At 52.3% G+C, this 13,254-nt stretch overlaps 3 protein-coding genes across 3 annotated transcripts; all 3 read right to left on the bottom strand.

Moving 5' to 3' along the window:
- Nucleotides 1–1,051: 1,051 nt before the first annotated feature.
- On the bottom strand, nucleotides 1,052–3,610 carry AYO21_11609 (hypothetical protein; the record flags this gene model as incomplete). The annotated part of the gene is made up of 1 exon (XM_022661496.1): nucleotides 1,052–3,610. The coding sequence occupies one exon, from the start codon at nucleotides 3,608–3,610 to the stop codon at nucleotides 1,052–1,054; it is 2,559 nt and encodes an 852-aa protein (XP_022506185.1).
- A 5,377-nt stretch (nucleotides 3,611–8,987) lies between these two features.
- AYO21_11610 (hypothetical protein) lies at nucleotides 8,988–9,946 on the bottom strand (the record flags this gene model as incomplete). Its single annotated transcript, XM_022661497.1, has 2 exons — nucleotides 8,988–9,412; nucleotides 9,517–9,946. The coding sequence occupies 2 exons, from the start codon at nucleotides 9,944–9,946 to the stop codon at nucleotides 8,988–8,990; spliced, it is 855 nt and encodes a 284-aa protein (XP_022506186.1).
- A 665-nt stretch (nucleotides 9,947–10,611) lies between these two features.
- AYO21_11611 (hypothetical protein) lies at nucleotides 10,612–12,033 on the bottom strand (the record flags this gene model as incomplete). The annotated part of the gene is made up of 4 exons (XM_022661498.1): nucleotides 10,612–11,246; nucleotides 11,346–11,870; nucleotides 11,923–11,968; nucleotides 12,031–12,033. 4 exons carry the CDS (start codon nucleotides 12,031–12,033, stop codon nucleotides 10,612–10,614), a joined length of 1,209 nt encoding a protein of 402 aa, XP_022506187.1.
- Between the last annotated feature and the right edge of the window lie 1,221 nt (nucleotides 12,034–13,254).

Consider the following 13,254-nt stretch of genomic DNA (forward strand, 5'->3'; position numbering starts at 1 on the left):
GTCGAGAGTCATCGGTGATTGTCACCCGGCTCTAATGTCCCGATATCGGATTCTTGGCGTGCATGACTCACACGTGTCCGAGAGCTGAGGGTCTCTAGAACTGGGCCAGCTGGGCCTCGATAAGAACACAAGAATGAGACAAGACAAAAGGAAAGGAGCACGAGAAGTTGTGCATTCTCTCACGAGTAATGTGGCGTGAGGGTCTGGAAGTATCACCGACTTCAAGAAAGAGGTACAATTCAGAAGGCATGACTACAGGGCGAGGGGATGGATTTCATATGCCCTCGTCGTATGGTGTGGAGGAAAGGAGGGGAGCACGGTTTAGACAGTGTAAAAGAAGAAAAGGAGACACATGGTCCCGAAGCATACGCAGACTATCAGCTCACAAAGAGCTCAGGAGACACACAGACAAGCCACTAGAAAAATTGCAGAGTCCTATCAGATCAAAGACAAAATAAATTTCAATTGCGCGAGCTATACAATTGACAAAGGTAGGTTAGGTAGGAGGGTAGGTCGCAATGACATGGTTCCTCGAGTATCGTCTGAACCGCTCTGAACCCCTGATGGGCCCTCGGGCGGAGATTTGATACCAAGATGCGTAGTAGTGATGTGGTTGTTGTTTCCTGTTACCTTCAATCATGTAGAACAGGTGCTTTTTAGTCCCTTGGCTTCGGCTGATGTCGGCCTTGTATAGTTGGCATTGCGCAAATGTCTGGAACACTCGGGTTCCGCCAGACCTTCACTGAGCCAAGATGCCAGAAGTTGCTGGTCTACGGTGGTGTCTTGTTGACGGTTTGCTGGCTGTAGCGGATGGAAATGAAACCCGCGCAGAGCCCGGGGTATTGTCCATCGCCATCTCCTCAGAAGCACAGTCACGTACGGCGCAGCGCTGTGTCTCAGATCGTGTATACGACCAAGACAGCAAAGGCAGCCATGATAACAGGATGCTCCCTTGGAGAGGACACAGCCACGAAACACCAGACCGTTGTACTCGACACAGTGTTTGTCACCAGATATGTGCACAGGTCTGTAACTCTCCTCATCGTCCGCCTCAAGATGCCGTGATGCCTTCGGTAAGGAAACGAAATGACAGGTCGGGGGTGGAAGAAGAGTGTTGCATAGAGCAATGACGTTTCGTACCTGTAGCATTGGAGACGGCCCGCCGCGACTCCGTCAGAAGATTGGACGGATGTTGCAATGATGTGGGTGTGACACAGGAGTACAGTGGTAGAGTGTCTTCGACCACATCCATATGTGTCTGACTCTGCGACAGTATACTCCTAACTTGGGCATGGAGGTCTGAATCGATCTTGGAGAGAGTCCTTTTATGCCCTCGGGGGTGTCCATGGCTCTGAAGCACCGCACTATCAGCTTTCCCAGCGAGCCGCCGCGGTGTCGGGGTGACACTCTGGCTTGGTGATTCTGTTAGAGCTGACAACGACATTAATCCATGAATGGCAGCCACTTCGGAACTGGTAGGAATGTTTGGTTGTTGAGGTTGAGGTTCCTCCGTACAGCTTTGCTGATAGGAGGTGGTCTCCGTCAAAAGACAATCTATCGAGGCGGGTTTGCATTGTCTTTCTGACGACGAACGGACTTGAGATAGTGGAGAGCTCACGCCAGTCCACACCTTTCTCCGTAGCGGTGGGATGCTAGGTGCCCAGGACGACCACGAAGAGTTGGATGAAATCGATGATGATCTAGATCGGGACGTCACAGTCGTAGACTCTGAAGAGATCGACGCTGGCGACGCCATGACTGGGGTGGCTGACCTACTGGGAAGTTCCTGGATTGTCTCGGCGGGACGCAAAAGGCACTTCACAGATGGTAAGACAAAGCTCTGAGGTCGAGGAGGCGGGCAGCGTTCCAGGTTCGCATTCATGAGGCACTGCTTCCGCATGCTTCGCAGCGCATCGACCGATGCGGAGCAGCGAAGCGAAGGCCGGCTACAATTTCGCTCCCATGCATACTGGTCTGGAATGCGAGGAGTAGTTTGCGGAGTTGGAAGGTTTTCAAGGTGTGGACGACTGGGCAATGCGACACTTTTGGCTGGACTCATCTGGATGGGAGTCTGAGAAGACGGGCTAGGCTGGACCTTGGCCGATTCGGGGGCGCGAGTTTTCAAGGCTTCGCTGAAATTCAGATCAAAGCCATGAGTGACAGCATCCGCCCCTGAACTTGCACTATCAGGTCGTCTGTTGACTTTCTTGCTCAGATGCGCGAGCGATGCAACGACATCCATCTTGTCACTCGGTAGATTAGTCCTCAAGAACTCATCCACATGTGACGTGTCTTTGACGATGCTTGGCTCGATTTTTCGGAGCAGGGCTGACCACCACGCCTCCGAGAAGGCAAGGTCGTCGTTGTTCTCATCTAAGCCCACTTGCGAGATCATAGCGGCCAAGGAGGCGTTCGCATGACCACCAGGAGGGCCGAAGTTTGTGTTGAAAGTGCCTGTCCGGCACGCGGGTCCTTCGCTTGACAATTTGCTCAAGATCAAAACAACCTTGCTCCAATTGTCAAAGGCCTCTTTCGGGACATGCAGGTCGTAGTTGATCTGTGCGAGATACTCTCTTTCGTTCTCGTTGATCTCACTGCTGCGTAGGCCAGATATCTTGCTCCAGGCGCGTGCCGAGTAATTGCGATCTTGCAAATACTTGGAAGCCAACATGAGTGCCGACAAAAACATGCGGCGCCCACACTGCATCGCACGACATTGAGATCTCTCAAACGGCTCGCCTCTACAACCAGTCTTGGACGGCCCTTGGGGCATCCTGGATTTTAGTAGTATCAGGTAGTACAACGCCACTTGCAAAGTCGAGTAACTTGTCTTGGACCGTCTAAGAGTTTCTTTGATAAAGGTGTCGAGACGTAGAACACCAGCCCCATTGAAGCAATCCGACATCATAGGAGGTCGGTCAGACAGGGGCCATATGGCGGTGATTAGTCTCTTTGCAAAGATGATCAGAAGAGACACGAATTGCTCCGTGACGTCGGTGTCCCTCTTCAACTTCGGGGGGCATTGTCTCCTGAAAGAGCAGGCATTTCTCCGAGCACTCCAGTGTTGCGCGTCCGGATCAGTGCTGGCTTCATTACCTCGGGATCGTAGGCATGTTTGGCCAGGTTGTTGGAGATGGCTTGAGACTCGAGCCTTGAGGCTGCGGTAGGCATACCCAAGGGAACAGCTACTACCAGGGGCAGCATGATCATTGGCTTGTAGTCCTCTGAGCAGCTGCTCGGGAGGTTCAAGTGCACTGTTTGAGAGCACCTTCTTGAGAGGTGGGAGAGGCTCCTTGCCGTCCTCATCCTGGAAGATGTCACCAGGATCTGTTGTTGATGTCCACGAGGTCTGAGACGATGACTCGGAAGAGTACGACTCGTGGGCCGAATCGCTCACACTGACATCATCCTCAATAGAAGCGATGCTAGTTTGGTCGAGGTCCGGTTTGAGGCTGTAGCTATTGAAGGCCCACCGTTCGTGGGAATGTCGAAAATTGTCGAATCGCCCTGGCTCTTCCCTCGATACCGGGGAGAGCCATCTTTCGACGGAGTCTTGTACATTTTGAGGGGGATGGGAATTGGAGAAGGCTGCAACCTCTTTAAAGCCCATCTTCTGGAGATGAGCAGGGCCCGACTTATCCTCCGATGTCGAAGAACAGGTGTCGCCACGCCGAGGTGGTCGCAATACTTCAATAACGAAAATCCAAAGTGATGGAAGAAGAACCAATTAGAAGAACCTGTTGCGCGTGAGCGTGAGCATGCCGCGCTTGTTTTGAGATGCGCTGATTCTTACCAAAGAACGGGCGGCGAACCCACCACGAGTCAGAGCACTGAATACTGTTTTGTTTGGCAAGATGGCTTGATCACGACAAGCACGAGATCGATGCGCCCTCGAGAGTTAAGCCTAGGCCAACTCAACGAAGGAAGTCTCGAGGTACAAATGCTCGTCCGTCTCAAAACGATCTTGGTGTGGCTTTACCAAAACAATTCGTGACTCTGGCGGTGGGCTTCGGCGTGCGGATGGGTCTTCTTGGATATATGACAGCGACCAAGAAATCATGGCTAATGACCAATGTTTTCTTTTTATGACTCTGGTTGAGTGGAGAGTTGCGGGAGACGTATGTTAGGGCGTGTGACCGAAAGACTCTTTCAATTCCAACACCCAGGCGGCCAGGTTAGGCTCAGATTGCAGTGAGAGAAAGGTGACTGGAGGTAGATCTGGTGGATCTGGAGATGATGCGTTGGCGATTAAGGGATATAGGTGAATTAGGAGGGAGTGAATGCGAGACTCGGGTTCGCACTGGGAGTCGACAGTGGTGAGGGCAGGAGATGCTCCGGACGAGATTCAGCCTGCGTCTCTGGGTATCTGTGTCCTCGGCGGTCGTGGCAAATATGAAATGGTCCTAAATATACAGTGTCTAGAGGCAGACATTGTCCCGTGAGTCAGTTGTGTGATTTGGACAGAAAATCAGGTTTCGATTGTGAGTCTTTCTGCTTCGTGGCGAAAGGCGAGACGCTTTTCGCGGCCAGGAGTGTTGGACGGGCTTACAGAGGAAATCGAGTGCGGCGGGTTGGCGAAAACCTGCGTCTTTATAACCAGGAGGTGTGCTTGGGGGATTCAGATGCGAACAAAGTATAACGAGCAGCCAGTGCTGCGATCCATGGTCTGCTTCATCTTGTCTCTGGTAGAGTAAGTCCTCATGCCGGGCCGCTGGCGGTGGTTTGGAGGATATAAGGGCCTGGGGGTGCCACCCTCGCCACTTTGGCTCTGCATACAGTGGCTGCACTGCTCGCCCGCCGCTGAACCGCGCCCTCAGATCATCAGCCGATGACTCAAATTGAACCTGAGACCCTAGCGACACCCACCCCCCAAACCACCACGACCACCCACCCACTGTCTGGACCAGGCACGAAAGAAGAACTCTTGATGTTCTGCTCGTCTTTGATCCCAGCCTATGGAATTACTGCCTGTTCCTACGGGGCAGAGAATCTACAAACAAATTGCCCGTTGTCCGTGGCCTGTCTTGGGCAGTTTCGAGATTTGCTAATGTTTTGCCGCCCATAGTCAGGGTTCCCAGGACCACCCGTAGACACTCATTGAGAGGGCGATAGGCGGCGCTCAGTCGGGCTACCTGGGCCATACTGCACAAGGCGTCGATGATGTGCTTCTCCAGCCCAAGCACGGAGACCGGAGTATTTGGTCAGTATTCGGTACAAGTACAAACCCTGCGCAGGCTCGTGCATCCCCCTTTGTGCAATCAAGAGCCCAGGCGACAGACCAATAGCCAATGAGCCTCGCGGGGATTTTTGCCAGAGCGAAGATTATATCAGATTCTGTTAGTCATGTCCGCTAATAGATTGCTTTACATCAATCAGGTCCGTCTGTGGGTGCTCCATTCCATCATACACGGTTCCTTCCACGGCACTCCGGGTCAAACTCCTGCTCCAAGTCCCACGAGCACCTCGAGCACCTCGTACACCCTGAGTTTTCGCTACATCTGGAAGAACAATGTCCGCCAGCCACCAGGTCACCAAGGTGTTGGCCGCATGTGTAACTCTAGTAAACCTGTGCACCTCCCAATACGTCAAAGACGGAGCAAGAAAAGCACGACCAAGCTAAGGACAGCTAATCTCTGTCTTACAATGCTACAACTCTCCAATCGGGCCAGCCAACACCCCGCGTGGTAGTGAATCATCGCCAGCCTGATTCGCCCCAAAGCGAAGGGCCAGTTGGCGCTGCGACCACTCACCAGGTGGTGGGTGGGTGGCCGGCACTCTGACCGAAGGATAACGGAGGGTGCAAACTGCGGAAGGTGGAAGGAAACTGTAGAAAAGAGCGTGACTCAAAACTTGATTCAGTTGGGCGGCAAACCGCCACTTTGCCTCCTTCAGGCCCCTTTCCGCTACTCTCCCTCTTCCACCCAGGATCCGGGCTTGGAGGGGCGACGGATTCCACTGTTTTCCCGAGGAACAACAGGAGCCTTCAGGTTGCAGAGTCACGATGAAACTCACGTCTTTCAAAAATGAATTCAGCCTCACCTTTAGCTTCTATCATCAACTTATCTATTACCTGATGGACGAGGTATGTACGGCCAGGTTGGGGGCTGGGTTTCGATTCTGCTTGAGGCTGCCTTGTCTTTGCGAGTGGCTGAGGGACGGGCGGGAATACAAGCAGCGCGACCCATTTTTTTTCAAATATCATCCTTGCCAGTTTGGGGCTGCCTAAACTGCCTCTTGGCGAGTGCCCAGATCGCAGATCAGAGCGTTCCTCAATTTTCCGAGATGGCACAACATGGCGCACCCACAGTTGGCCACCCAAACAGGCAGAAGCACTCCTGCCGACCCGATGAATACTACTCAACAGAAGAGACTGGCGAACAGAGTCATGACATTATTGGGACGGACACTCGATTCGTAGATGGGCTCGCCGTCGCTTTGGCCAGAAGGTATGTTTTGTACCGAGTTCTGTGTCCAAGTAACCATATTACAAGTATTTGGCCCTCAACCTTCGCCAGAGTTGTGCAATCTGCACAAAATTCGTCCGACTTGTGAGTAACGACGCGAAAACCCCAATGAATATGTCTGCATTTGTCATCATATAGACTTCATATCACAGCAGCCGGTCGTCGATAACGGGATGCGACATCGAACACTGGCAATGCCCAATCTCACAACTTGCCGCCCCGCGGCCTGGCATCATGGGCCACCACTCTAACAACGGGATGGTGTTAGAATGCCGTTCGATGCCGCCAGTTCAGACCCAGCATCCACTGCCGAGGGGAGGGGAAAGATATGGTTGAGACGTTGCTTTCGATACCTAACCCTTGCTGGCCGTTGGCTGCTGCCTGGACGAGAGCACCATGTCATCGGATGCGAGAATGAGTGCCTGAGATCCGCTTCGTAGCATCGCTCGACTCATCCGAATACGGATCTCCAACGCATCTGTGAGAGAGTCACGCCCGACCACAGATTTTCTAGAAGCTGACGCGGAGAGCCGGTGGGTAACACTCCACCAGCAGCGTCGAGGTAAGACCGGTCCTCAGCGGAAATGGAAATATCAAAGCGTCAGGGCAGTGTTTGTGTTGATCATGATCACATTTCCATTGCCCTCAAGCAAGCACGGACCTTAGTTGGCCACGAAATCTGGTCAAAGGTTTAGTAAGCCAACGCGATAGAGCAATGAAACAGCTTGACCTCGCCATCTAGGAACGCGGGCGCGGGGAGGAGTGGTTCAGGACTTTCTCACTTGCGTATCATCCATGTTGCGAAAATCAAAAGGCACATGATCTGCAAGGTTGGGAGAAAAAAGGATTGAGTGCTGCCTAACCCATCTAGGTCACGTGTCGTCGAGCAGAGTGGCAGACCAACCACAGTGGGATTTTGAGTCATACTCGTTGGTCGTACCTTCCCGCGCAGGCGTCGAGGGCCAAGGGATTCTCATGCCTGGTCTTGCCTGTTGTCGAGTTACGGGATCAGGAAGCGATACGCTGTCAGAGGTTCGTCTGCCTGTTCATGTTGCCCCCTTTGCGAAGATTGCAGGACTGCGCAACTCGGTGCGAGCCGAATGCTGCAGCGAGCAAGACTTGTGAACGCAGAGGCAGCGTATGCGAGTAGTTGTAGCAAGACCTTGAGTCCCCAGAACGGAGGTCGGTAGTTCTCGAGGAATGTGTATGTGTACTCTGGGAGTACTCTGTGGGTGCAGAACTTGTCTCTCTGAGTCTGTACCATCTGCGATAGATTTGGTGCTGGTACGCAGGTCAGGACGTAGGTAGCTGTGTATGCCCTATCTACCTATCTACTTGGTGTACCTATGTATGTAGGTAGCCCGATGGTGCCCATACATGCATGTGTCTACCTATGGTCCCTCCCCCTCCTTCTCCTCCTTCCGCGGTTCGATACCTAGGCAGTGCAGATATCAAGTTCACCTCGTTGCAGACAAGTAGATCAGCCATCCGTCCAGCCAAGGTCTCGAACGCGGCGTTGAAAAGACTCGATCGACCTGGGCTGGTCCCCATGTTCTCGTGCATGACTTGGCTGCCCAGTGCGAGATCAATATCAATCATTCAAGGATTAAATGAACCCTTCCTTCCTTACTTTTTTCCCTTTCCTCGCACGTCATCGAGGACCAAGTACCACGAACCACGGAGAGGAAATAAACAAAGAGATAAAGAGGAGGGTGTGGAAGGAATGAAAAACCAGACAAGATCTCTCTCGCGTGAGAGAAGGAGAAGGGGGAGGGAGGGAGAGAGAAAGAGAGACAAACACCCATCCTACTCGGTAGATATCCAAGGGTAAGGAGGAACGGAGAAAGAAAAAAAGTGACAATGGTAAGGTAGTGGGAATAGGTCCATAGATACTTGTGTACCCAAGTGCCACCTAGCCGACCCTTGCAAGATCTGTCCTTTGTGGTTTTCCACGCTTGCTTTCAAATCGAATGAAATCCCACATCCCCTCCACGCCTCAAAAGGGGGTTCGTGTGCGCCCATCTCAGTCTCTGAACGCTTAGCGTCCTCCTCGCCCCAGGACGAGAACGCGTCTCAGAGAAAAGAAAAGAAATCCTGAAAAAGTCCAAGGATAACCATCTCAAAGGACGCGCCGCGTGCCAGTCCGTGCTTCTCTCTTTCCCTTTCCCTGTTGCATGGGCGTGTATGTGTCTGCGAAGGACACCGGCTTCATCTCCCATCTTTTCAACCTTCCCTCCCACGGTTCTCAGTCGCTGATGGCTCCAACCCAGCTCTTGTTGATTGTGTTTTTGTCTATCCCGCCTGATCGCTTTATCGCGGACATGAACTCGCTTTCCTTGGTGGACTCTCATAGCAGTCTAAAACAACTTTTCGGCTTCAGCCTTGCGGTGGTGAGCGTGTCGCCATCTGCTCCCCTTCACAAACCCAACCACAGCTCCAAGCTCGGACCCATTCTTGTAAGAAACGCCCTCATAATAAACATCCCAACCTTCCTCGGCCTTACTCGGGACATCAAATCGCCTCTCACGACCTCTCGTAACTCGTCTTGGGGCCCTGTTCGTAATAATGTGCCATCTCCAGCCCGGCCCTCTTAAACCCGCATTTGACATAGAACCCTTCGTTCGCCTCACTGCAATCCAAGATACTCTTGTAACAGCCCACTCTTTCAGCGACCGCGTCCAGTGCCTGAATGATCCTCAATCCCAGCTTCTTACCCTGTTGGTTCTTTGCCACCGCAATGTCCTCGATATGGCCCACGAGGCCCATGTTGTGGATGAACTTGCGCTCCACAATCACAGCACCGGTGCCCACGACGGTCGACGTCTCGTCACAGATGACCAGGATGTAGTAGGTGTCGTTGCGCGAGGAGATGAAGTCATACCGGGCATTGAACTCGGCCAGGGTGGGTTCGCCCACTGTGGTGAGAACGCGGAGTGTAGGGAGGAAACCTATAGGCCCGAGGAAAATATGATTAGAATCAGTGCTGCCAGAGCGAAGGGCAAGAAAGCTAGGGGGAGAAACGGGACAATGGAATATCTAGAAAGAGACATACCTCCATAGTAATCGCTTCGTCGCAGAGGGCGAATCGAGTAGCCCTCAGGCAGTTGCGACATGACTTGTTCAGAAATAAGGGACTGGGAAAACAGTGGCGGGTCGTCTTCGTCCCTCAGGTTGGCCGGTTTGCCATTTTGAACCAGTCCATCAACTGCGGTCGATGCAGGCACTGAGGTAGTCACGGGGACCGGCGTGGGTGTAGTACCGTTTGTATGTGTGGCAATTCCCGCAATCCTGTTCACAACCCCGTTGACAGTCGCGGTCGGCGTAGGCACAGGCTCTGTCTCTGTAGACGCATTGGTAGTCACTGGAGCTTGAACGAGTGACACTTGTGTGGCTGCTTCTTTGGAGATGGGAGTAGAGCCCTCGGTCACTGAGTTTGACGTCGACAGAAGTGTCGCTTCGGTAGGTGTCTGTAGGTCGGCCATTACTTCTTTATTGGCCGGGTATTGTGTAATTTCTTTTTCTCTTTTCTCCAGATGTAAGCGATCTAGTCCGCAGGTGCCGATAGGACGGTATCGGTTGCAGGAGACACAATGGAGAACAAAGAGGACAAGACGGTGAAGTTCTAACTCGACTATGGGGATTTCGACAGAGTGGAGGTCAAATGGGTCTGTTCAGATAGTGTGGTGCTGCTTGTCTTGGTGTTTGTTTATCTGCGTCGCCGGAGTGAGGGCGCAGGGGGCGGGGAGTAGATTTTTTTGCTTGATAAGGGAGCGTGTCAATGGGTAATTGAGAAGAGATGGTCGTTGTTAGTAGAGGAAATTCAAAGCTCTTCGAGTGCAGGAGTTAGTTGAAGCAAACCTGGCTTCACCAATATAATATTTTCAGCCCCTTGCTGGTGTCAGCCGCAGCCGTCAGATCAGCTCTGCGGCAATACCTCGACGTTCCAGCCGCTGAAACATTCTTGCATTGAGATTTGGGGTTCAGCCTCGGCCGTGTTGCCCAAAAAGCCAAATCTCCAGGGGTTTTTGGCACATGGAGCTATAAATATATCCAGCCAACAGCCTTATCAATCACCACCCCCCATTTGCCCCTTTACCCTCTCCAGACTTTATTTGCGTCTTTCTCTATCCATTTACCCTGTATTGTTCTATTGATGCAAGAAATCGATCCGGTCTGGTGCGTCTTCTGGCAAAGAGCAGATTTGACGGAAATCCCCGAGTTGTGCTCCTCTGTTGGATAGAGTGTTTTGGAAGCTCTCCAACGAGACAGAGCCTTCTACGTGGCTGAATGGGACTATGTCGGTAAATCTGGTCAAGTCAATCAGGCCGTCATTGATGAAGAGCCGTACGGCATGGTTTCGCCCTGTTGCGGTCATCTCTCCATCTGTCTCACAGGTTATGCGTTCGAATATCAACCGTCCCCCCATTGGAACCACGTCACTGGTCTTCCACTTCCGCTCGGGCACAAGCCTGTCAGAAGGTAGATGACCCAAGTCCAAAGATTCATCAAAGATGCCCAACGCGGCCAACGCAGGAACAATGTCGCCGTCATGGACAAAGCTGAAGTAGACGTCTTTGGACGAGTGATTGGACATGAGTTGCTGAGTCGCGTTGAGCCACAGCCAACCCATTATTGCACCAAATTTGTTGCCTGGGCCAGCACGATAGTAGTGTAACAAGTCTCGTGCATATTCAAATTGGAGCCACTCATGTTGTTCGAACACATCGCACCATGGGCTCTTTCCCCTCGCCAGGATCTCGAAACCGCACATTTCCATCATGCCTGTGGCAATCTGTCAGTCTGCGTTCCATCTTCATACGTGCGACTGACGAAAAGGTCGCTCGAATGCGACAGAGGGTCAGCGAAGTAAGCCGAACATACCATAGATGTCGAGGGCGCTGAATGCCATTCCTTGTGCATCGTTGGCGAGTCTCTCGGCGATGGGTCGGGAGAATGTGCTCTGCCACTCGGCCAGTTTCATGTGTCCATGGCCGCGACCGTGCCTTTTGTCCTCGCGGTAGCTGAGACAGGAGTCTCCTGGTGTAAGTGTGTTCGCGCCTCGAGCTCCATCCTCCGGAATTATCACCAGCTCCGCGGAACCATCGGACTTCCAGTCTGGGCCGAAGAATCCACTAGCGAAATGCTCCGCGGTCTCGACGTCCCGGGGAGAGCTGCAAGACCAGATGTTTGTCCTGCGGCCGTCGGGTATAAGGTGATTGTACCGTTGCCGTAAGATCCTTCCCGTGTTAGAGGCCTGTCTTGTTCCAGCATATGGTCCAGTTGCAGTTATATTGCCGAAAACAGGAATCGAAAGATCTGTAAAGTAGGTCCACTCTCTCAGGAAGGATAGCGATCCTGTGAGATTTACCGACGGATCCTGAAGTCGGCTGAGGATATCAATGTGGCCTGCTCAGGGGTGTTAGTGCCTCAGCTTGTTTAGATCGCCCAGGTAACTCACGAGAGCCAGCAGCCTTTGTGGGGTATCGTTCAGCATGCCGTGATAACTACAGACGTCAGCACGAAGGGGGTCCTGGCGTATCGACCATGCTCTCGGTGTATGCCTCACCATGTGAACTTGATCAATGGAGCATTTCTTGGGTAATGGCGAGTCATAATAGTTTACGCTGTGTATTTTGCGAATCCACGGACTATTACCACCCAGATGGTGGAATATATTCCACAGAGCAGGAAAAGCCGCGCTGCACAGACCCGCCCGAAGCAGAAAAGGAGAAGCCGAACAAGTACCATTCTGGATGTGTCGCAATAGAGGGAAGCCGAGGAGTACTGCTAAGAAGATGAGGATCAATAAGAACACCTTCCGATGGTAGAGCCTCCGAGACCGCTGCTCTCGCTGGAGTTTGAAAGTTGTAGAGGCCATAGGGAGCAGATTTGATCTTCCAGGGAGACCTTCTGTCCAAATCATCAGGCGAGAGATTTCCTGTCTCTCAAATTTGTCTTTAGGGGATTCGATTCGTTGTCGATGCGGTCAGTCTATCGTGTATCCCTATCCTATGGCCGTGGGGACATTGCGGGCTTCACTTTCAACTTTGAACAGTGCTGGACGCCTTCCAGCATTGCATGATTAATTCCAAGCCACAAATACTCTGGTCAATGCCCCCCAAACATGGACCCCCCAACGGTGCTCGTGGCAGGAAGCCTGAAGAGGTACAGAGAAGATGGGGATCTAGGGAATCAATGGTGGTGAAACAAATGAATATTCCAAGTCGAAGATTCCCGTAAGAGGACCAAGCACAAACGGATATCTGCCCAGATTTCGGCTTCTCGTGTTTCCACCCGTTCGACAGCGTCCATTTCCACCATCGCCGTGGCCCAAGTGGCTTCATTGTTCTTCATTCAGACGCAGACGTGCACACACCCTCTGTCTCCTCCTCTATTCGCCTGCTCAGATGATCAGACTCAACATCGGCGAGAGAACTTGTATTCCCGGGAGATGACCGGTTACTCGTGGTCACGGTCTTTTCGTCTGCTGGTATAGGGACTCCGGGTTATCACACGCCGAAAGCGAGGATCTTGACCGCCAATAGAAACAGCCTGAAAGCGGCTTCGAATCCCCCGCATGTGAAGAAGAGGCATGATGCTGAGGGGAGAAAAACACGGGCAAGGATGGCGACGGCGCAGTTACCGATTGACTGTGCCGCTCTCGGAGGTGGTTTGTTCAGCGTGATGAAAAGATGGATTATTTCACGAAGACATTTTCCTTCGGTGCGCAGTTTGTCCCTTCTTATCTACAGCTGAAAATTGACATACTCCTAGATATATTTCAATCAAC

The sequence above is a fragment of the Fonsecaea monophora genome, assembly GCF_001642475.1.
Source record: "Fonsecaea monophora strain CBS 269.37 chromosome Unknown Scaff170, whole genome shotgun sequence".
Lineage (NCBI taxonomy): Eukaryota > Fungi > Ascomycota > Eurotiomycetes > Chaetothyriales > Herpotrichiellaceae > Fonsecaea > Fonsecaea monophora.